Consider the following 21102-nt stretch of genomic DNA (forward strand, 5'->3'; position numbering starts at 1 on the left):
TAAGAAATTCCGCATCATTTGGTATGTTGTACGGCTTCACTTAATACTTAATTTATTAGTATCCTTCGAACTCTGACTTCTCGAAAAGCAGCTGTAATTTTTTGTGTATCATGTTCCTCATACCATTCTCTTGAAGTGTGACAAGTTTGGTTTTGGGATTCCAATGGGATCATGAGATATGTTGTGGGATGTAGTGTGATTTAGGCAATATTTGTGGTTTCAGAGAATAAACAGTCCTTCTTTGTTGTGTAATGTACCTAAAACATGTGTGCTAACTTTCCTGAACTTATGTTATCACAAGGAAGAATTCGAACTTTCGGCCGAGTGACATTTTCAGCCGAGGAACTGTAAAATGACTGATAGCTAAAACAAGTTTACAGCGACCATACGAGCAGCAAAATAATACTGACACCACGCCAGCTATTTGATTGAGCGGCGACAAGCATATCAGCCATTTGAGTACTGCACTACAGAGGACTATGAGAGAGAGAGCAGAATCATCTTGAATAATAATTTCTTGTTTTCTAAAACGATTCCAGACACATGCAAACTACACACATTATAAATTATTTGAACCATCTCTAGCTACTGATACAGTATAGTACTGCAGTCAGAAGATGGACACTGAAATGCCACCAGAGAATATTTTGTGATTGGTTTGCACAAAAAAATGAGTGGTTAGCTAGGGTGTTTTCCAAGTAAAACCACACAACTCGATCACTAGTGTGTGTACAATTTCTTTACCCTCACGGGCCATAATGCAGCTTATTCAAGTATCCCAGCCTCAGAAATAGATAATTTTATACGTTGCCTACATGATTTTATTTTTTTGATCATCAAATCAGAACAAGTCGAATTTATCCAAAAAGGAGCTGCATCAGAAATACTGACCAAACATTTGGGCTAGGCTTGTTAAATGTTAGTGCTAATGTTTTATACTGCTCAACTTTTATGAAATCACCATTGCTACAACTAAAATGTACAATTGTTAGCTTGAACGTAGGTAATGTCGCTCATCAACTTAAACCTACAATAATTTTATTGCTGATTGCAATATTGCCACAACAAAGGGCCTCACACACAGCTTACTTACTAAGGAAAAGTGCACAGTAACAATTGGGAAGGCAGAAAGGGACTGTTTATTCTCTAAAACCACAAATATTTCCCAAATCACACTACATCCCACAACATATCTCATGATCCCATTGGAATCCCAGAATCAAACTTGTCACACTTTAAGAGAATTGTATAAGGAACATGATACTAAAAAAAAACAGCGTTTTTTGAGAAGCCAGACTTCAAAGAACACTAATTAGATGGAATACTCAAACTTTATCAAGTGAAGCCATACAACATGCCAAATGATGCGGAATTTTTTAGGCAACAAGATGATAGAATGTTAATGGTTAGAAAGTTACAGTTTAACTAACAGCAGCCAGTTTCTAAAAGTCGGGAAATTCTGCATTTTTTAATTAACTTAATCTCAGAAGCAATATTGTTTACAAACCCAACATTTTTTCTGAGATGTTATCATACCATTCCTCACACATGTACCAAGTTTCGTGCAATTCTGAAGACGTCACGTTTTAAATTTCGTTGAATTGATATGGAATGACCCACATTTATTACGGCCGGATATGACGTTTGGGGTGTAGTTTGGCAGATTACACTTACATGGAGAGCAAAATTAAAAGAGAGCTAGCCTAAAATGGTTCATTATCCTTGAGGCAGAACCGAGAAAAATTAGTGGTTAGATTTCAAGGTAGGGTTAGTTCTTTTAGACGCAGCTATTTTCTGAAATGCAGCTATGCACCCGCTATTTCAGCCAATAATTATTATTGCATTGTCCGTCCCTGGGGTCTGTCTGCCCAGCTACAGAACTCTTACTTGAACTTCATTGATCTTGAGCAGCTGTAGGAGTGTACACATGCAGACACACAGACAGACAGACAGACGCGCACGCGCACACACAACCCCACGCATGCACGCACACACACACACACTACCGTACTCGCTTGCGCATGCACACTGAGGCATAAGAACATAAGTGCACAGAGTCAAGAATAACGGCCACCTGTGAGCTTTCTACAACCTTAAAAACAACAAATTTGACTGTAATGAACCTCGGTGGAGATGCCAAAGCTACATAACATAAAGCTACTAATAGCTTTTATACTTTTGCTGCATGCAAATTCAGAGTGGGTAATGATCGACCATGATTGTTGTTAAAAACGATCGATGCCAAAAGTTCAAGTCTAAAATTAATGGCTGCATCAGCTGAGCCTTGCAGCTCTCTTCTCACTCTTGCAGCTACCAATAGCTAGCGTTTTAGTGAAGAGCTAACTACTAAGCAGAGTAGCAACACTCGGTAAACAAGTTTGGCTACGTGCTCTTCTGAAAAGGCTGCAATGGCATTCAAAGTCAAGTAGAACAAAGCATTATTTTGCAAATCCACGAATAAAAACCCAAGTAAACATGACTAGAAGCCTATAGAAACTCTTACTTGCACTTGATTTATCTTTAAGCAGCTGTAGCAGTCTACACACACGCTTGCGCATGCGCACCGATAAAATTGTCTATTTGAGCCATGGAACGACTACGATGTTTGAGCTGCTTACTCTAGTCGCCCAAGAAAACTAAATCTAACTCATGAATACTTCATGAGCAAATGGGGTACCGTAACCTTAATGGAGTGCCGCTTACCACTCCTCCATCACTGAATACTCCTCTCCCATCTGATAAAATGATGAGTAAGCGGCTGAAAACTATTGATTGCAAGACCAGTGTGGAAGGCTGTTGAGCATACTGAACAAATACCGATTTCACTGTTCGAAGCATCTGCATACACAGATAGGGGAAAATAATGTGGTCTATACCGTTGTCCATGGATATTATCTTGCCTCTTTAAAAGATGTGCCCTTTTGTTTGAAAGTTAAATGATGTAACAGATTTCCACCATCTTCATCAGTAAATGTTTGCTCCATAGAATGTAGCATTTCAGAATTCAAGCCAAATCTGTAGTGAATACTAATTAGCCAAAACATAATTATGCTATGGACTGACCTGCACACTCCTATCTGACCATTTGTTAAACGAGTGACGGCTGATATAATGACAGCAAGTGACTCGTATGCCATCTACAAATTTGAGTAAGGGATGTGAGCTGTGCATCTCAAAGGTTTCAGAGAATTCTTATGGTCAAGTCACAAAATTCTCTCATTATAATGCGCAACTGTATATTAACAACACTGACCTGACGACAGTTGTTCTCTTGCATACTAGAAGAATCGTCTACTGTAACCATCACTTGGTAGCGACGATCAACCAATTTTGTCCGTCGTAACCAAATTCTATCATTTTGATAATTGCTAGCTATGAACGGAATTATTCTTCTCATGTTTAGTCGCTTTCCAGAACGATAATCTCCCCTGTAGCATGTAAATCAATAAGTATAACGATGAACAACTTACTGTACCTGAGTTGTGAAGCTGAGGTGGGTGTTAGTATTAACGACAACTCCTCATACAGAGTTTGAGCAAGGTTATGAGTGAACGAAGAGTACTGTCTCCACAAAGTGATAGAAGTTCGTATAGAGTCCTAAGCAATGATAATTATAATCACAATGCCAGGAATGAAAGCACCGCGGGTCCTGATCGTGCCAATAACATAAAGCTACTAATAGCTTTTATACACAGTATAGCGCGAAATTTTCGAGGCACTTATATTTCGTGGATTGGCCTCTAAAAGACATTTCGTTGCACAATGTTCGCGGAATGACTGCTAACCGGAAGCCACGCCTTAAATCTTTGCACGTTATAGCAGGTAATTTAACAATTTTCGTGGACTTATTTTCGTGTAGAATTCTAACCCAAGAAATCCGCGAAAATTAAGCCCCTCGAAAATTTCGCGCTATACGGTATATCATGATGAACATTTTTGCATCAAATGCATATGCAGGCAGAATCAATCACAGGGAAACTCAAAGGTAGGTAATGATCGACCACGATTGTTGTTAAAAAGGATCGATGCCTAAAGTTCAAGTCGAAAATTAATGGCTGCATCAGCAGAGCAGCTCTCTTCTCACTCCTGCCGCTACCAATAGCTAGCGCTCTAGTGCAGAGCTAACTACTAAGTAGAGTAGCAACACTTGGTGAACAAGTTTTGCTACGCATGCACTCTTCTGGAAAGGCTGCAATGGCATTCCAAGTAGATAACTCGAGAACAAAGCATTATTTTGCAAATCTACGAATTGTCTACACACACAGACACACAACCGTATACCTCGCTTGCGCATGCGCACCGAGGCATAATCAATGGTACAACATACCATATCCTCCGACTGAATGCTGGTCACTGCTGATACCATATCCTCCCTGATGACAGCAATCTATAACATTTCAATAGAGAGAGATGCATGTAAAGTGAACAATAAAGGCTAACTTACATGTTCTTGTTCAGATTGGTACTTCTTTTTAAGCTTCGAAAAAAAGCTTTCTGATGAAGGATACTTGGGCTGTTTGTCATCACTAACATGCTCATTGATTACTTCTAACTTGTTTTCCTTTTCGAAAGTGGCCTGAGAATTTCTACTAACACATCCCTGGGAGAAACAATGAAATTATTTTAATTAGCACACAACAGTACATCTTACAGTTGTGTCAGTTGCTTCAGTGCATTCCATCAAGTCACAGTCAGTGTTCTCCTCCATCACATCCTCTGTATTAGGATAAGAAGACTGCCCGCCACGACTTGCTGACCAATCCCAAACGATACTGTCAGCAATTACACTCTCAGCCTCGTTTGTATGTCGATACAATAGAGTATCCTGCAAGTGCAAGATGATGGCAATAACACTATACAAGTGTACACTAGCATACCTCAGGATTTGATACATCAGCAACGCTATCTTCCTGGTTAACTAGCCTTGCCCTCTTGGCAGTGGCCTCTAGATCGTCATCTAATACACGACCTTGATCTGTAGGAGCTCTTCGACGGCGAGTTCCATGATCATTCTACAAGATAAATAAAACGACATTGTGTATAGTGATGGTGCATTATACCTGATGAGAATCCTTAACAGCACCTACTTCAGGCAAATCTACGATCAAGAAAAAATATTTGATGGAAGTGACACTTCAATGCACTACCTAGCAAACCTTTCGACTGAGAAGTAGACACTGAAAAATTTCCTACACATAATGTATTAGCTTCATTTTCCTGTGTACTAGATGAGTCTTTGGCTGGTTCATTATCAAGTGCTTGTCCTGATGAAGCGAAAGTAGAACTTGTTGGCTGTAGAAAACACGTATCATAAAGTACACAAAAAATCACTGCTCACAATTGACAGAATGGTAGAATCTTCAACACTATTGCCACCATCTTCTCCATCAGAGAGCATGTCTTCTGCTGATCAGAGCAAAACTTGTGGAAATCCTGACTGTTAAGTTTCATTACTCACCGTTCTCCTTTCTGTTCTCAGTCTCACTACTTTCACCATCAGAGATTGAGTGTTGAATTCCGTCCTGAAATGACATGGCACAAAACATTATCACTAAAGTGTATCTAAAATATCTATACCATATCCCCACTGTCTAGGTCATCCATATCATCTTCTAAGTTATCAAGTTCTTCAGGCAAAGCAGTGTGATCAGATTCTGTTTCGACTTGAAGACTATCATCATATGGGTCAGTTAGTTCTGATGTAGCTTCATCTACCATATCTGAATTAAATACGACAGAGCTGATGTAACAAAACTCTGAAAAGCACAAATCGTACCTTGTTTGGCCACAATGGAAGTCTCTTCATTATTTTCAGTGCCACCTTTTGCATCAGGCTGATATGCCAATTCCTAGTGCATACACAAACCATTTTAACTAGTCCAACTAAATTAAAGCACCAACCTCAAGATTATCAGATTCTGGAGCCCACATGTCTTTGTTAAGGTCGTCTGGAGAGTCTTCTGGATCAAGCTCTCCCATTGTGTTACCCAGCTCTTCGACATCTAATTGATTAATTTGATGCTATAGACAGCACACATACTAAAACTCAACAGACCATCATCATCATTGTCATCCGTCTCTTCCTCTTTGTCACTGATATTTTTTAGTTCATCATTCAAAATATCGTCATTGACACTGATGGCATCCTCATCCTCCTGGGCTCGTTTGGTACTGTTTTCGAGATTGTCCTCCGACTTCCCTGGCTCCTGGATACATTTAATAATTACATGCACAAAGTTGTGCATGCTTGCCACAAACCATGTTATCTTTTTCTGTCTCTGACGAAACGTTCTTCTCTCCAGTTCCGTCAGCAAAACCACCAGCTTCGATATCAATGGAGTCAGTTTTGTTGGAAAAGTTAACATCTGTCTCTTGAACAGGTTTGCAAAACCCCTGAAGCCAAATAATTATGTTGTATTTTACTGTGAAGATGATCATGTAACAACAAACCTTAGAGCCGAGTGTAGCAAAGAGATTGAACAGAATGCTCGATAGCTTACACACTGATGCTTGAATACTAATCGATCGAATAAGGCAATCTTGACACAATTGCAGGTAGCAATTAAGCGCGGAGCACAGAATTTCCATTTGACCAGTAGATAGCTATGCACATAAATCAATAGTGACTAAACTTAACAAAACAACCTCATCAAACCTTTGTACTCTCAGTAGAATAGGCTAGAAGAAAGTTCGACACTTCAGACTTAACCTAAAATTTTATAGAAATTATAACTATAGCATAATTATTATAATCATTAATAATTATTACCTGAGTTATGTTAAGGCCCTCAACACCTGCTATGCTTTTCGTTGTTACAGATTTTAGTGTGGCTGTTGAAAGAGACATGCCTTTTGTAATTAAATATGCTAAAAAGAAAACGCACCTTCTTCATGGTCTATAGAAGACGAGAGTTTCTGGAAAGTAACCAGGATCACCTTGAACACATTATGATTTTCACTGCTTTCTTGGTTAAATTTACTCTCATGTACAGAAGACATCCACTCAGTAAACAGAGTCCATTTACTGTCAAAAAACTTCTCATACGTCTCAAGAAAGAAGAAAATAGGCGACCTGCAACAATCATTCCATTGATTAATTTGAACCCTACAATCATAACTTGCACCACCTAATGGTTGAAGCTTTAGCTTGAATAGCCGACAAAATATCTGAAAACTTCTTTAGGTAGGAGAAACCATTCTGAAGGGCTTTAATATCACCCCTGTAACCAATTTATACATTTATAATAATTATTATTAATATACTATACTTACTTGGAAACTACATTCACATGACAAGATGATAAATAAAGCTCCCGCTTAACAGCATCATCATACGCCTCCTGAATATCACCCCCAACGGACTAGCAGAAAATAGTTGACATTACAATTAACAATAGTGTAAGCGTCTCACCTTTAGATCATTGACGAACAAATCAGCCCTAGATTGAATATTAAGATTGAGAGACGAAAGAGAAAGTGGTGTAAGTGTGGCATCCAGTTCAGAGGGAGCTGTGTTTGATAGGTAATCGACACATTGTATCAGGTACAGACACAGCTCAAGCATGTCACACAAACACTTCTGTGGAAACAAAAGGGGGTTAAGTTTAAAACAAGATGAGGACAAATTTATACCGTCCAGTCTTGATAATCACAAAATGAGGCACTTGTTTTGCCAGAACACATAGACTGGACAACAGCTACAGCGTTTCTACATGTAAACCATCAATAATTATGTGCCTCTTAATCTGTATACAGGATACTTAGAAAACTACACATTACATCAATTTCTTGTAATCTCTAAGAGCCTTCATAAGTTGAATCCGGTGACTCAGAATTAAAGTTAACAGGTCATGAGTAAGCCCCTTACATCTCTGAACTTGGGGCAAATTTAAATCCTGAAAACACAAATCAGGTTTAGTATTTGAAATTTTCAGCACTTGTCCAAACCTTGGAAGGACTAGTGAACGCATTTTGTACGACCATGAGCCTAGCAATGCACCGTTCATAATACTCATTCATTTTGTTCCATAAAAAGCCTGCAGCTGGACTAATAGACAAGAGAAAAACATACAATTAGACTTGGGCAATCTCACTTACAACTCTGCACAATCTTCAAATGGCAGCTGCATAATCTTTTTAACAGTGAAATTCGAAGAGGAGTCAAGACCTTTCTTGAAAGACAGGCCTGCATGATTTTGTAAAATAGGGAAACGAGACATTGACAGACCCATTCACATACCTTCAGTCGACAGTGTTTTGAACAAATCACTAAGCATTTTACGTTTCAGAGACTGTCTTGCTTTTATCGTAGCTTCACGTTTTTCTTCTTCCACCTACAATGCACTTTCAACAGGTCAAAATTGTTTACCAAAAAAAGTAACGAACATTTTCCAGGAAGTGATTAGACGCGAGATCTTCTACAGTAACTATAATTTCACCTACACATAGAGACATTTGAATGAACTGCCCAAACTAAAGTACACAGATAATCAATTAATTTCTGATGACAATTATGGTTCTACCTGTGAAATCATCAATTCGCTTAACACAGTCTGTGCTAAAGCTGTTACGAAGCTTGCAAATAATACTTGACATTCTCTTCAAAGCAGTATCAGCATTTATTATAAGTTCTTCTTCCTTGTACAAAATCTGGCCTTCAATATTCTGCAACCCAAACAAAATACGACATTGAATATACAACTATAATAATTATTACTTACATCAAAACTTTTCACAAAAATTGTCTTGGGCTCAACAGCGTTGTCAATCAGATTAACTAATGAAAACTTGTTTTCTGTCGATAGACTACCTTCAGTTGGTAGAGAAACTTCCGTAAGAACAGGCAGCACTGGTTCAGTCAAAATTTCCTGTGGTGAGTGTAGTATAATACACATTAAATGACTTCATTGAAGATAATTACCTGATAATTTTTCATCAGAGTAAGTAATTTTTTGTGACTGCTCCGAATTGACGACTTCACCGACCAGTAAGAGCCATCATTCCACCTCATTACTTGCAATTGATTCTGAGAAGCACCAAAATTCGGTATTTTGCAATCATTGTTCCTTTTCATTCATACCTTAAAATCCTTTACAACCACAGATGTAAGTTTTTCCATAGCAGAAAGTACATGTGCTGAAAACTGACTGTAGTACTGATGCACATTGCCTAACACATCTGAGACAGAATACCGCCCTATATAAAAGATATAGACAGGTACATAGGTCAACAAGAAAAATCCATACCTTTCACAAGCATATCCGCTCGAAATGTACTGACAAGTAGAAGTCTGCTGCAGAATTCCCCTAGTGATGACTTTTCTACAAACGACTGGAGAGTTATAGTAAAGCCATCCAAATCATCATCTGCATATAATCCATGACACAGTCACTAAACAGCACCTTCACTTCAAATTGCCATTACCTGGTGCCTCCTGACAAAGGCCATATAGGTGAAACCACCAACGTGAAACGCCTGAATCTAGCTCTCTCTTGTAAGACTCAAGGAGCCTCTCATAGTAGCTACAAGGACAAGACAACAAGACAACAAAGTATGCAAACTTGAGCTTGAGATTACTACCTCAATTCAATTCTTCTCCACTCTAGGACAATCTCCACCAGCCTATCTAGCTCAGACTTTAGGGACACTCCAGTGCTAGCATACGCCTCCCATTCCTACGTGAAAACATGACAACTATAATCACTATAATCACAATTATCATTATGGGATATGACACACCTGCGCTTTAGATAGTATACACTCATACCCACTCAACAGCTTCATTAGGGGCTCTTCAACGCTCATTGACAAAACCTTTTCACATACACTTGCAACCTGTGGTACCATTAAAATAATAATTATAGATGTATAATAATTATTATAATACTGAATAATTATACCTGAACTAATATGGGGTTCTCTGGCCAATCTTGAAGCAATTCACTGATTCGAGTTAGTATCATTTCTATGACTGGCAATGATTTCTCAGCTTCAGCAACACTTCCTTCCTTGTAGACATTAATGTGACTGCAATAAATTTAGACGCTCGATTTATATTATCTCTAAAAGGCAACTATTGATGATTAGGCTAAATTTAGGAAGTATAATTATACGCAAACCCTTGGATATGCCCATACCGGTCAGTGAAAGTTGATACTACAATCACCTCTAAGACAAAAATAACACCTATTAGGCCTTAGTACACTACATGTCAGGCAATTGAAGTTGAAAATAGGTATTTAAAAGATTATGGGCACATCTCTTGACAATTAACCCACGCAACCATGTCCTACGAATAATGAAATTCAGGGCTTTGAAGGATGCATTATAAACTAATAACCTGGAGTCTGTCTTTACGACCACACTCTTTCGTAATGCAAACATTCTGATGTGGGCACCATGAAGAAAAAAGTCTGTTCCAAGTCCTGAGGCAAGGGAATACTGAGTAACAGCACTATAATTAAGTACAATACCCCACCTGGAATCAAACCGAGTCGTGAGTGAAGAAGACTGCATACCTCATACAATTGAATTGCAGGGGATTGAGAATAATCAGACTGAGGCAATGTTTCTCTACCATGCAAAAGCATATGAAGAGCACAGACGCTAACAATGTCAGCGTCATGGAGTGCCACTGACTCTGACTGTCCCGAATCAGAAAGGACAGAACTAGTTTGTTCCACTACAGCTTCATCAGAAAATAAGTAATCATAAGATGGAAATTGCTCCTTAAGCAGTTTATCATCATTGTCATCGTCAAACTTTTGAATTTCGTGTTCTTTTATTTTATACAGTGATTCTGCTTCCATTGCTTTAATCTGAGCTTGTTGCTGTGCATTTTTCCATAAACCCCAAAAGTATTTCAGCAACTTCAAGATAGAATGTCTGAGTTGTTCGTTTTTTCGGTGAGAATGTTTTAGATAGTCCTTACAGGCAGACAATACTAAATTGAGCAACCTATTGAAAACAATTATAAATGTGACACATGTCATTTAATACGCATACTTCTGACGAAGAGCTACATCTATTTCCGTAGAGTTGTCCATCCCTGCAACAGTGAAAAAACATAATATTATCTGAAAGCTCAGAGGACAGTAAGATCTAACCATGTGATGTTAGTAGAGATATGAGGCTTTGCAACCAGCTTAACCGAGACTCAAACTCGACATTCATAGGATACTGCAGTACATGCTGAACCTTGTCCAGCTGACATACCTGCATATTAAAATGTACACAAACGTATTACATCAAAATATAGCATACCTTAAAAGTCTGCTGGTGCGCCTTTATAACCGACATAGACTTCACGCCCTGAACAATCTGAAGAATCAGAATAGACTCTGATATACGTATACTAACAACATGAAGGTGACTTACAAGTGTTAGAGCCATAGAATAAGGGTCAACCACATCTGACAGGTCGCTGTACTCGGCCATTAGTTTTTGTATAGCCCCAATCATTGCTTTTTCCCACGAGTTAATTTTAGCAAGCATCATTTTAGAAGTGTCGTTCCCTTCAAGCATACTAAAGACTTGCAAAGGTGAACACAGTGTCTCTTGTATGTCACAGGTCACTTGATGAAGTTCAGAGTACTATAATGGTCTAAAAAATTCAGAGCTACAATAGCCACGTTATAACAAACCTTTTTATTGTCTCTCACTCCTGTAAACTGACATTTATTGGCATCGTTCGTCTGAACAGTCAGTCTTCTACACAGTTGACTCAACAGCGGTGGCACAGCAGATCGATGGGAGTTGATAGTTTCGAACGTTGGACCAACCATACGACATAAATACTGGTCCCAGCACTTCATCAAACTTCGACTTCTATGCACCTGCATTAATCATTTTATCGAACAGATTAAAATGACAGCAGGACACTAACCACAGCTTGATGGCAATCTTTTTGTGCGGCCTGCATTGCAATGGGATCAAGGAAAGATGGAGTAAGTAGAACAGAATATGCAACACCCAGGTATGCCATCGCAAGGAAAAGATTAATCAGCAAGTCAAGTTCATGTGCAACTACATGCCAATGTTCCTGAGAGTTCACAGTGTCTTCTACCTTCCGAATAAGATGGAATACATTTAGAAAACATTTTTCAATAACTCCGTAGTCTTTGAGGTGTCCACTAAATGATTGAGCAGCTTTTGCACAAATATCAAGCAATTTTTTTTCGTTGATGAATTCTATTGGCTCATGAATGACAGGTGAATGTTCATCATCGTGGATGAGAGTTGAAGTTATTTGAACAGTTTGTACAAGGGCATCAAGTAAAGATCGTATCAACTTAGAAGTGAGTTTCCTGGATATGAACATTACAAACAGATATGATATGCGCATCCACAATTCAACAATACAATACACAAATACAACTATAAATAAAAAAATATATAAATACAACTCACAGATTTGACACAGGACAAAAAACGGTAGAATTCTCATGAAGCCACAAGAAATGCAGAATATTGTTCATCTCATCCCTTGTAGCATGTAGGTTCTTTAAGGAGATTGTGGACAGAGACCCTCGAGATATGTTGCTGGTGAAAAAACTGAAACACATTTCAGTCAGGAAGCTCTGAGAAAATAAAGATCAAAACTCAACTATCACGCTAATAACTTACTCCTTCTGACAGGAACTGTTCTGATGGTTCAACAGGAATGAAGAACACATTGAACAGATTTCGCACCGTATTGCAAAAAATTCCTCCAGTCTGCACAAAAATAAGCTATATAATTATTCAGGAGTCAGCGCTAAAATGTGTTTAACTTACGTCATTAGCAGTATTTCGCAAGCAAAAGTGAGCCAATGGTTGCAAATATTCTAGAGAAATCGAATCCAGCCTCAAGCAGTACTTCAAGCATGCAAAGACATCATCTCTTGATACTTGCAACTTCTGCATCAACTTAACAATCAAAGACTTCAAAAACATGAGCACAGGCTTTAGTGGAATGAAACGTCCAGCAACTTTGTTGTTGTTTCGAGCTACTATGCCTGCAAAACACATTAGTACCACAGCCGTAGCTTGCAAAAGTGTAATTAATGCTCACCTCTATATTTGAATTTCATGTCGGATCCTTGAATATTGTTCAACCGCAATTCAGCTACAACTGGAGGATGCATGGCAAAAACTTCAGTTGGAGATGAGGAGGCTCTTATCTCACAGTCTTCTTGCATAACATTACCCTGTAAAAATATTAATAGCTACTGAAACTATACATTTCCTGTTAACTCACGGGAATAGAAGAGTGACCCACTGCCACACCAAACAGATTGGTACGGCAAACACTGTATATCTTTGACCCTTTGATGCAGTCTTCCAGAGGTTTTAAGTTTTCAAGCAGGGTGCTCAGTGTCTTCCAATTGCTGTTGGACACACCACAGATTATTAATTTTGTACACACATTAAAAATGTCTGTCACCAGTGTGATTCCAGCTGAGGCATCATCAGAGACAGTCCTTCAGATCTGAACAAAGCCCAGCTGCTTATAAGATCTGGAAGTGATGACTGAGGCGTGGAGCACATGACAAACAAAACAGCCAGCCAATCAGTGAAATTGTGAACCTGTCAGTAATTATAAATTGTATATTTCATAAAAATAGTATAGAAAATGATTTACTGTCAGAAGTTGTTCCGCTGTAACCAGATTTTCGTCATTGAGCCATAGATCACTCACAACTATCAATACTTGTTCAACAAATGGTTGCAAGTACATTAAACTTGCATGTGGCAGACTTTCCTTGATCAGAGAACCTACAATAACACAACGTTGCACGTACAATAAATCTTCACTAATCAAGCCCCAACCCCCACAAGCCCCAACCCCTAACCTTAGCAGCTACAACCCAGGCAACAACAATATTTTCTTCCATGAGTAACAAGTTCCATGAAGTACACAACTAGAACTCTAGGCAACACATGCAAAGACCTAGTTATATATATTGCCTTACAAGCTTTACTATAGAGGGTGTTTTAAACAACGACTAAGTCAATTCTCTAAACTAACAGAAAAAGGGGCATTTGCGTTGAAGTATTTCTCAGGTGAAGTAAAGATTGGGTCCTTCAATTATTGCTGATTCAGCTAAACGAAGTTCGCCCACACTTTTTAACAGCAATTGTGTAAAAAATTAATGGATCTCAGCTTAAATCTTTAGCTCTAATTCCGGAGTCCTGAACACTCCTTAAACCATTTACTTTTTAGCGTAGTAGTTAGTTCTAAGGTTAGTACACACACTAACATGCGGAAGGAGCCGTTTCTTAACTAAAGGTGACATTTTCTACAAAACATAGTTTTCTAGCTTTAATGTAAAAGCTAATACTGTACAGCGAGAAATTTTCGCTATTAAATTTGGCTCCCGAGTCCTCAGCAGAAATGTTCATGGGTTTTGTTTTAATTTTCGCGTCTTCAGTCTGCCCTCGAAAAACGCGAAATTTTGCACCTCACGAAAAGAACGGTTTCTTCCGCATGTTAGTGTGTGTACTAACCTTAGAACTAACTACTACACTAAAATTACTCCGAAGATAAGCGGTTTGAGATGCAATATTCTGGTAAAGTGTGGGCGGAGCTTTGTTTTAGCTGAATCAGCAAGAATTGAAGGACCAGCCCTGTCCTTAATTCACTTGAGAATGAATGCATGAGAGAAACCATGGTGACCGTGTGGGCGGAGCTTAGGTTTTGCAGATTCAGCAATCATTGAAGGTGACCTGAGTACTCGCCTCAAATAATTATAATGTACAGCAGTGGATTAACTTCCATTAACGACCACCTCCAAAGAGCAACCACACGCTATAAAACGGTCAATATCTCAGGAACGGATTGAAACTATACAATGACTTCAATGTAAATCTAGCAACCTCTCAGGAGCAGCCACCTCTCTACTCCGTAGAACGAGCAGCTTTCTAGTCCCTTTTAGAAATGAAAATAACCTCCTGATCGGACAGCCACACCAATTAGCACGGAAAATTATTGCTAAGATGGCACAATCATTAAAACGAGAGCATACATGTGGTTGGCAATCGAAACCTCTCAACAAAGACCACCTCTCTATAACGACCAAAAGGCTGTTCCAATGGTGTCCGTTTTATGGAGGTCCCACTGTACTAGACTTATAGAACTTGCCATAATAGACTCCGCGAGACAATTGCAGGATAGATCTTGAAGACATATTAGAAGCTTCCTTGTTGTGGTTCTCTACACTTGCCTTCAACACAATCAACTCCGCTGACACTGGCAACCTATAAATAGCCATAATAAACTCTACATAATAGGAAATGCTGTTCACTGACATTGCGAGGGGAAGATCAAGATCTTTTTCCATTAGGGACAACAAGGGATTGCTGGTAGGGTACAGATGTAAAATTTTGATTCCTGTACAGAAACACAAGGTATATATAATTATTATGAAGCATGTACACCAAAAATTATAATGGTTCACCGTTGAAGAGAGTTGTTGGTGATGAGGGCCGAGTTGACACAGCTCTGTTTAGAACTTTCATCCAGGCTAACACAATACTGTGGTAAGCACTGTTCCAGAGCACTTTACTCAAAGTTTGAAGAAGCTGCACTCTGTAGCATGCTTCAGCTGAAGAAGAGCTACACACAAATACCTCCAGCGCAGCATTCACAGCCTGTACACACACGATTCGCAGCATAATTATTTCCTTCACTTAGAAACTGAGTACTCAGGAGAAGTGATAAAAAAAAAGAAGTTACCAGCACTTACTAGGTGTAGAAATAATTATCTTGGTATATACCGTATAGCGTGTAATTTTCGTGGGGCAAAATATTCGTGGTTTTCGTGGTTAGAGGTCTGACCACAAATATTTTACCCACGAATGAAGCGACCTTGCCTACATTTACCTGCAGTGCAAGCAGCAACCACGAAAATATTACCCACAAAATGTCTCAATATTGCTGAACCACAAATATTTTGTCCCCCGAAAATTACCCGCTATACGGTAGATGGCAGAAGTATAATGTAAATAAAGGATTAATTAACACTTCATACACATGTAACATGAACATCCATAATAATGGTAGATGATACTAGCCGGTCTGCAGTTGGTGTATCTGACTGCACGTGCTAGGCCTGACATTGCATTTGCTATTAAAGCATTTGCCATAGTTCAAAACCCACTAAGGAAGTGACGTTACTCTCCACATACATCTGATGTACAGTATGCCTACATTCAATACTCTCTTCTCTATTATATACTTTTGACGTTAGGACATGGATGCTAAAAATGCAACAGACAGTGCTACATAATAATAATATTATTTTATCAATCCTTCTTTCGTAACTTACAACAGTAGTGCTGTCTTCCAGGCATGTGCTACAAACAAAAAAATTAAGTGTATATGCATGCACGTATGAATTATTAGCTAACCTCAGTAGAACAGAAAAATCTCGATTAGATATACAGCGAATATGCTGGGAAAAGAGCCAAGAACTTGTGTATGAGCTTGGCCGGCAAATCGAGACAGCATTCAATTCAGCAGTTGTATCCTGCACAACATGACGGATGTTTTACTACTGTATAAATATACATACAATATAGCAGTACTCACAAGATTTATAGTAAAATTTGACCTACCAGCTCACTAAACCCCAGTATTCTTCGAGCTTCAACAAAGAAATAACCGTCGATATCTGTACAATCCCCTTCATTCAGCAACAGGGAACAACGGACTAAACTAATCATCTGTTGTGGTTTCATCACACCTAAAGAAATATAAATGTTAAGTTTTCAGTATAAATAAAAGCACCGCGGGTGCTGATGCCTCGGTGGAGGCTATATATATAGTGGCATGACCTACTACATCTAGCTAATAAATTTATAATAATTATTGTAGCGAAAAAGGATACCAAAGTTCAAAGTCCATACAATTAATGGTTGCATAAAACAGCTAAGCGCAGCTCCTTTCTCACTCCTGCAGCTACCAGTAGCTATTAACTACTAAGTAGAGTATAATTATAGCATTCTATAGACAAGTTTTGCTACGCAGTACTGCTACAATAATATGGCTTCCAAGCAAACCTACTCGAGAAACGAAGCATTATTTTGCAAATCCACAAATTGATATTCAAGAAAACCGGACTAGAAGCCTATACAAGCTCTTTATGAGCCACTGTAGCAGTCTAGCAGGTAATTTTCGTCGGTGCGAATTTTCGTATGAAATACCCAATTAATATTTCGGATTTTAAATATTCGTACAGCCCAGGATAGCTACGTTGATTGTATTGCGGTGGAATAATTTTGTAGTTTGTATGATGCTCTACAAAACAAAATAAATCAAACTTTCCACCATAATAATATGTATGAAAATAACTCCCTACACGGTACCTCTCACTTGGGTATATTAATAATTATTATGATATTATCCTATGGATACTGAAGATTATCACGAGTCTGTGCCAGTAACTGCACGAGTGCCTGCAAGGCACGAGTGACAGTTACTAGGCACGGACGAGTGATAATCATCAGTATCCATGGGATAATGCATTTATTGCTTGGCAACCAAAATGCAGGTTGAATCTGCGCATGCACAACATGCGGTTGCTTTATCAACCAAAAGAATGCGTAGCAACAAAATTGAGTTCTCCCAGTTGAAGACGAGTTTAAGAGAAAGAAAACAGCTAGTTAGACAAAGAAATAAGACTCTAGAACACCAAGAGAGCTTGCAGAAGGCTACTTAAAGATTTTGTAGAGAACAGACAAGAAAAAAAGACAAGAAAAACGTTGACAACCAGCAACCCGTTTTGAAAATGGATAGTTCTGAAGGATAAACAGCATGTGCTTGCTTTCTATCATGCTCCAGTGTATCAGAAGAGGAAACATGCACCGCTGTAACTGAAGAAAAGTGTGACAACCGTTTTTGAAGCCAAAACGACTTTATACAAGCCTGAATATATGGTGGTGCAGTACACTTCTACATGTGCAATACTCTGCTCAAAGCACCCACTCCCAACACTGATGCCTGTTTGATGCATTACATATGAACACTGACAACCTCCTGACCCTCAGCTTCACTGCAAAAAGAGCACAAAAGTGATACAGAGCATCAGAAAACAAGAAAAGAGACTGATAAACATTGCAATGCATGATTATAAGTGTGTAAACTATGTTTTTCTTGTTCTCTCACTGCTGAAAACGTTTTATTCTAAATAATAATCACTTCCTAGTGTGCAATAAGAAGTGTGCAATAATACTTCCGGGTGTGCAATATGGAAAAATATCTGCACAGTCGGTGATGAGTCGCTTCCTGTGCAATTTGAATGTAAAACGCTGATGTCAGCACTTATTAAAAAGCAATAAAATTTATTATTAATTTATTATTAATTACTTATAATTACAACGTTTCATATAATTATAGATAACATCTTACACGTAGGAAGTCTACTGAGAGTAGATGAACCCGGATGCAAAGATGTTTTCAAGTGTAGAAGAGTTTTCAAATCTTCCGAAAATTTAGCACTGTTAAGCAAGCTCTCCTGGAAGAGAATAGTTAATGTGACACCTACACTTCTATAAAGACTTCCACAATTATTATATATATATATACCTCAGAATGAATGTAAACTTCAATTCCTCTGTTTCTCATTGCACGTGATATTTCTCCGTGACAGGGGTCCATTGTAAGGAAAAGTCTATAGACAGGTTTAAACAATGGCTTCATGCACACCTCAAAGGCTCACCTGAAGTCAGAATGAGGTTGAATCAAAGGCTCACTGTCACCTATCATTCCCTTTTCATCCAGACACAGAACACCCCCAGGCTCAAGGAGAGCGTTCAACCGATCCAGCACAGAAGGACTACATGGTGAAAGAATTAGTGTAATGGGAAAACAATAAAGGGTATAATACTAAGTGTGAAACAGGACCTGGTGGCGGACTTGCTTACCTGCAAAAGTTTGCATGCGAGATTAGCAGCCAGTGACCATACTTGACAGCTTCAACTAGAACACTATCCACCCACTCAAATTGTCCAGAAGACTCAGAGCCACTGATTTTTTTACGAAGAGATTCCAAATTGAACAAAACGTCGCTCATGTCTGTTGAAACAAAATGTACGTAACAGTGACACTTGAACCTGCAAGAAAAACTTACCATGGAGCAAACAGACATCGGTGGACTTTGTCAAACGCTGAATAGTTTTAACCAGAAGCTTTAGCTTCTTACACTGGCTCAGAAGAACTTGCTTGTCTCCACTAACATCACATACTACAATGACATTGACAATAAATAATTATAAATTACTAGCTACCACACATAATAATTTGTTGTTATCATCACTTGCCTGCTGGTGAAAAATTATGGCGAAGTTCGTTGGCAATAGTTTTGAGAGTATCCACTGTGGGTTGTTGTAGAAGTTCACAGTTGTTGTTGGCACTAGACAGTAAACACTCTGTCGTATCCAAAGTCAAGCTGGCCAAATTTACACAGTGTCTTCGTAAATTTACCTGTACAACTATTGAGATGTACAATCTTAAAACGGAATTTATATTACTTGCTCAAAACCTCCAAGAAGATCAGTGGTATCGGTCACACTGGTCACAGGGAGCTCCAAGAGCTTGTGGCCACACATACGAGCCAGCGACCTCACTATACTTGACTTCCCAGTACAACACTTTCCCACCTACATGTATAATTATGTATACTGTATCCACACAACATGAAACTACATAAACGAAAGCACCACTGGTGCTGATACCTCAGTGTAAGCAATGAAGCTACACATGCAGTACTAGCCACTTCAGGCTATGAAACACTTGCATGCAGGAAATAGTGAAAGGGTAGGAAATGGTTGACCAGCCATACTAAGTAGAATAGCTAGTCAGAAGAGTCTGCAATAGCCTTCAAACTTAGCCGTAACTCGAGAACAAAGCATTATTAATTTTTGCAGTTCACTAATTGCAATCCAAAAAAACGTTACTTGAAGCGTCAAGCCTATAGAAATTAACTATTACTTGCACTTCTTATCACTGAGCAGCTGTAGCACTCTACACACACAGACACCCTACCATATACCTCGCTGCGCATGCGCAACCTAGGCATAAATATAGCAGTCCTCACAATGATAGCCATCCATCCCATATCCACACAGTGAGCCAGAACCTCTAGAGGTTGCATTTGACAGTGGAGAGGAGCAATTGAGTCACTCTCATTGTCCACAGAGTGAAAGTTCTGTTTTCGAAGCAGAGCACATCCCACCTATACACACAATAAACACTTTAAAGGTTTACATAGCCTGGAAAAAGTACCTGTATTGTATCGCTGGATACATGGAAATACTGCCCCAAAGCAGCAGGAAATTTATGCTCAGAGCCTTCAGTCACCTCGAAGACATCCAAATATAGTTGATGGACCTGCCACAATTTATCATAGCAACAGCATATTAGATATAATATAATTATTCATACTTTCTCCTGCAACTCAGTTCGTCTTAGTCTTGAGCTGTACAGCATTCGGACATAAAGGCTGGGATCTTGAACCTGTAAGCATAAACCCATCAGTAAGATATGCCATGTACAATGCGACAACCTTATGTCTCTTCATTAGAGCGCACCACCGCAGTACATCACGCAAGTTAAATTCCCACAGTTTATAACCTGAATCAGACTTAACAAGGGAGTCCACCTGCAAGTACAGTTATGCATCGATAATTATAACACTATCATGCAGTATAATTATCATGGACAAAAATTAAAAAGCCGTAGGCACACCTCAAAAGTAAAGGTGATCATTCTTTCTAACATTTCCCTGCTGAACTCAGGAAAGACTTGAGTGCAGATGTGCAAGAGATCAGAGGGACTCAATTTGTCAATATACACTTGCGTAAATCTGTTGGTAAAAGACTTGGGAAGGCCCTTTCTGCCACCTCCTTGGTGGAGTGGATTCTGACAGGCAAATATTCGGCTTGACTTCTTGACCACAAAGTGCATCCCCAGTTCAGGAATGAATACCTGCAAGATAACACGAACAGTAAAATCCACATAAAGACGAAAACAGGATGACATACTTCACCCCTGTGATCGAGGCAAGCATTCAGACCCTCCAAGACAGACTGTGACGCTAAGTTCATCTGTGGAACAAAATATCA

The 21102-nt window shown here is 38.9% G+C and overlaps 1 protein-coding gene across 3 annotated transcripts in view; it reads right to left on the bottom strand.

Moving 5' to 3' along the window:
* LOC135348353 (midasin-like) overlaps nt 1–21102 on the bottom strand; it is a 41050-nt gene that overhangs the window by 5548 nt on the left and 14400 nt on the right. The window contains exons 36-109 of one of the 3 annotated variants that reach the window (XM_064546531.1): nt 21022–21084; nt 20726–20965; nt 20544–20639; nt 20423–20494; nt 20264–20368; nt 20076–20213; nt 19510–19638; nt 19300–19462; nt 19110–19223; nt 18904–19054; nt 18699–18815; nt 18566–18650; nt 18389–18494; nt 16597–16724; nt 16390–16508; nt 16308–16335; nt 15438–15630; nt 15289–15370; nt 15122–15237; nt 13622–13755; nt 13424–13566; nt 13238–13367; nt 13052–13187; nt 12775–12995; nt 12625–12714; nt 12409–12578; nt 11885–12305; nt 11643–11834; nt 11377–11592; nt 11263–11319; nt 11106–11214; nt 11005–11047; nt 10478–10956; nt 10340–10424; nt 9900–10026; nt 9739–9834; nt 9580–9674; nt 9424–9521; nt 9246–9365; nt 9080–9195; nt 8921–9025; nt 8721–8867; nt 8523–8664; nt 8386–8438; nt 8240–8333; nt 8098–8185; nt 7948–8047; nt 7780–7895; nt 7633–7708; nt 7412–7579; nt 7273–7361; nt 7128–7220; nt 6885–7072; nt 6770–6831; nt 6656–6709; nt 6451–6603; nt 6259–6393; nt 6056–6206; nt 5902–6002; nt 5777–5849; nt 5578–5720; nt 5459–5522; nt 5339–5406; nt 5157–5292; nt 5061–5098; nt 4878–5012; nt 4652–4825; nt 4445–4600; nt 4328–4387; nt 3476–3597; nt 3254–3428; nt 3064–3137; nt 2901–3015; nt 2704–2838 (exon numbers count right to left, since the gene is read on the bottom strand). In XM_064546531.1, the coding sequence (XP_064402601.1) occupies nt 2704–2838; nt 2901–3015; nt 3064–3137; nt 3254–3428; nt 3476–3597; nt 4328–4387; nt 4445–4600; nt 4652–4825; nt 4878–5012; nt 5061–5098; nt 5157–5292; nt 5339–5406; nt 5459–5522; nt 5578–5720; nt 5777–5849; nt 5902–6002; nt 6056–6206; nt 6259–6393; nt 6451–6603; nt 6656–6709; nt 6770–6831; nt 6885–7072; nt 7128–7220; nt 7273–7361; nt 7412–7579; nt 7633–7708; nt 7780–7895; nt 7948–8047; nt 8098–8185; nt 8240–8333; nt 8386–8438; nt 8523–8664; nt 8721–8867; nt 8921–9025; nt 9080–9195; nt 9246–9365; nt 9424–9521; nt 9580–9674; nt 9739–9834; nt 9900–10026; nt 10340–10424; nt 10478–10956; nt 11005–11047; nt 11106–11214; nt 11263–11319; nt 11377–11592; nt 11643–11834; nt 11885–12305; nt 12409–12578; nt 12625–12714; nt 12775–12995; nt 13052–13187; nt 13238–13367; nt 13424–13566; nt 13622–13755; nt 15122–15237; nt 15289–15370; nt 15438–15630; nt 16308–16335; nt 16390–16508; nt 16597–16724; nt 18389–18494; nt 18566–18650; nt 18699–18815; nt 18904–19054; nt 19110–19223; nt 19300–19462; nt 19510–19638; nt 20076–20213; nt 20264–20368; nt 20423–20494; nt 20544–20639; nt 20726–20965; nt 21022–21084 (9306 nt within the window). Of the gene's footprint in view, nt 1–2703; nt 2839–2900; nt 3016–3063; nt 3138–3253; nt 3429–3475; nt 3598–4327; nt 4388–4444; nt 4601–4651; nt 4826–4877; nt 5013–5060; nt 5099–5156; nt 5293–5338; nt 5407–5458; nt 5523–5577; nt 5721–5776; nt 5850–5901; nt 6003–6055; nt 6207–6258; nt 6394–6450; nt 6604–6655; nt 6710–6769; nt 6832–6884; nt 7073–7127; nt 7221–7272; nt 7362–7411; nt 7580–7632; nt 7709–7779; nt 7896–7947; nt 8048–8097; nt 8186–8239; nt 8334–8385; nt 8439–8522; nt 8665–8720; nt 8868–8920; nt 9026–9079; nt 9196–9245; nt 9366–9423; nt 9522–9579; nt 9675–9738; nt 9835–9899; nt 10027–10339; nt 10425–10477; nt 10957–11004; nt 11048–11105; nt 11215–11262; nt 11320–11376; nt 11593–11642; nt 11835–11884; nt 12306–12408; nt 12579–12624; nt 12730–12774; nt 12996–13051; nt 13188–13237; nt 13368–13423; nt 13567–13621; nt 13756–15121; nt 15238–15288; nt 15371–15437; nt 15631–16307; nt 16336–16389; nt 16509–16596; nt 16725–18388; nt 18495–18565; nt 18651–18698; nt 18816–18903; nt 19055–19109; nt 19224–19299; nt 19463–19509; nt 19639–20075; nt 20214–20263; nt 20369–20422; nt 20495–20543; nt 20640–20725; nt 20966–21021; nt 21085–21102 lie in introns of all 3 variants that reach the window. The other 2 variants (XM_064546529.1, XM_064546530.1) reach the window with 2 other exon arrangements.

Source organism: Halichondria panicea, chromosome 15 (genome assembly GCF_963675165.1).
Source record: "Halichondria panicea chromosome 15, odHalPani1.1, whole genome shotgun sequence".
Lineage (NCBI taxonomy): Eukaryota > Metazoa > Porifera > Demospongiae > Suberitida > Halichondriidae > Halichondria > Halichondria panicea.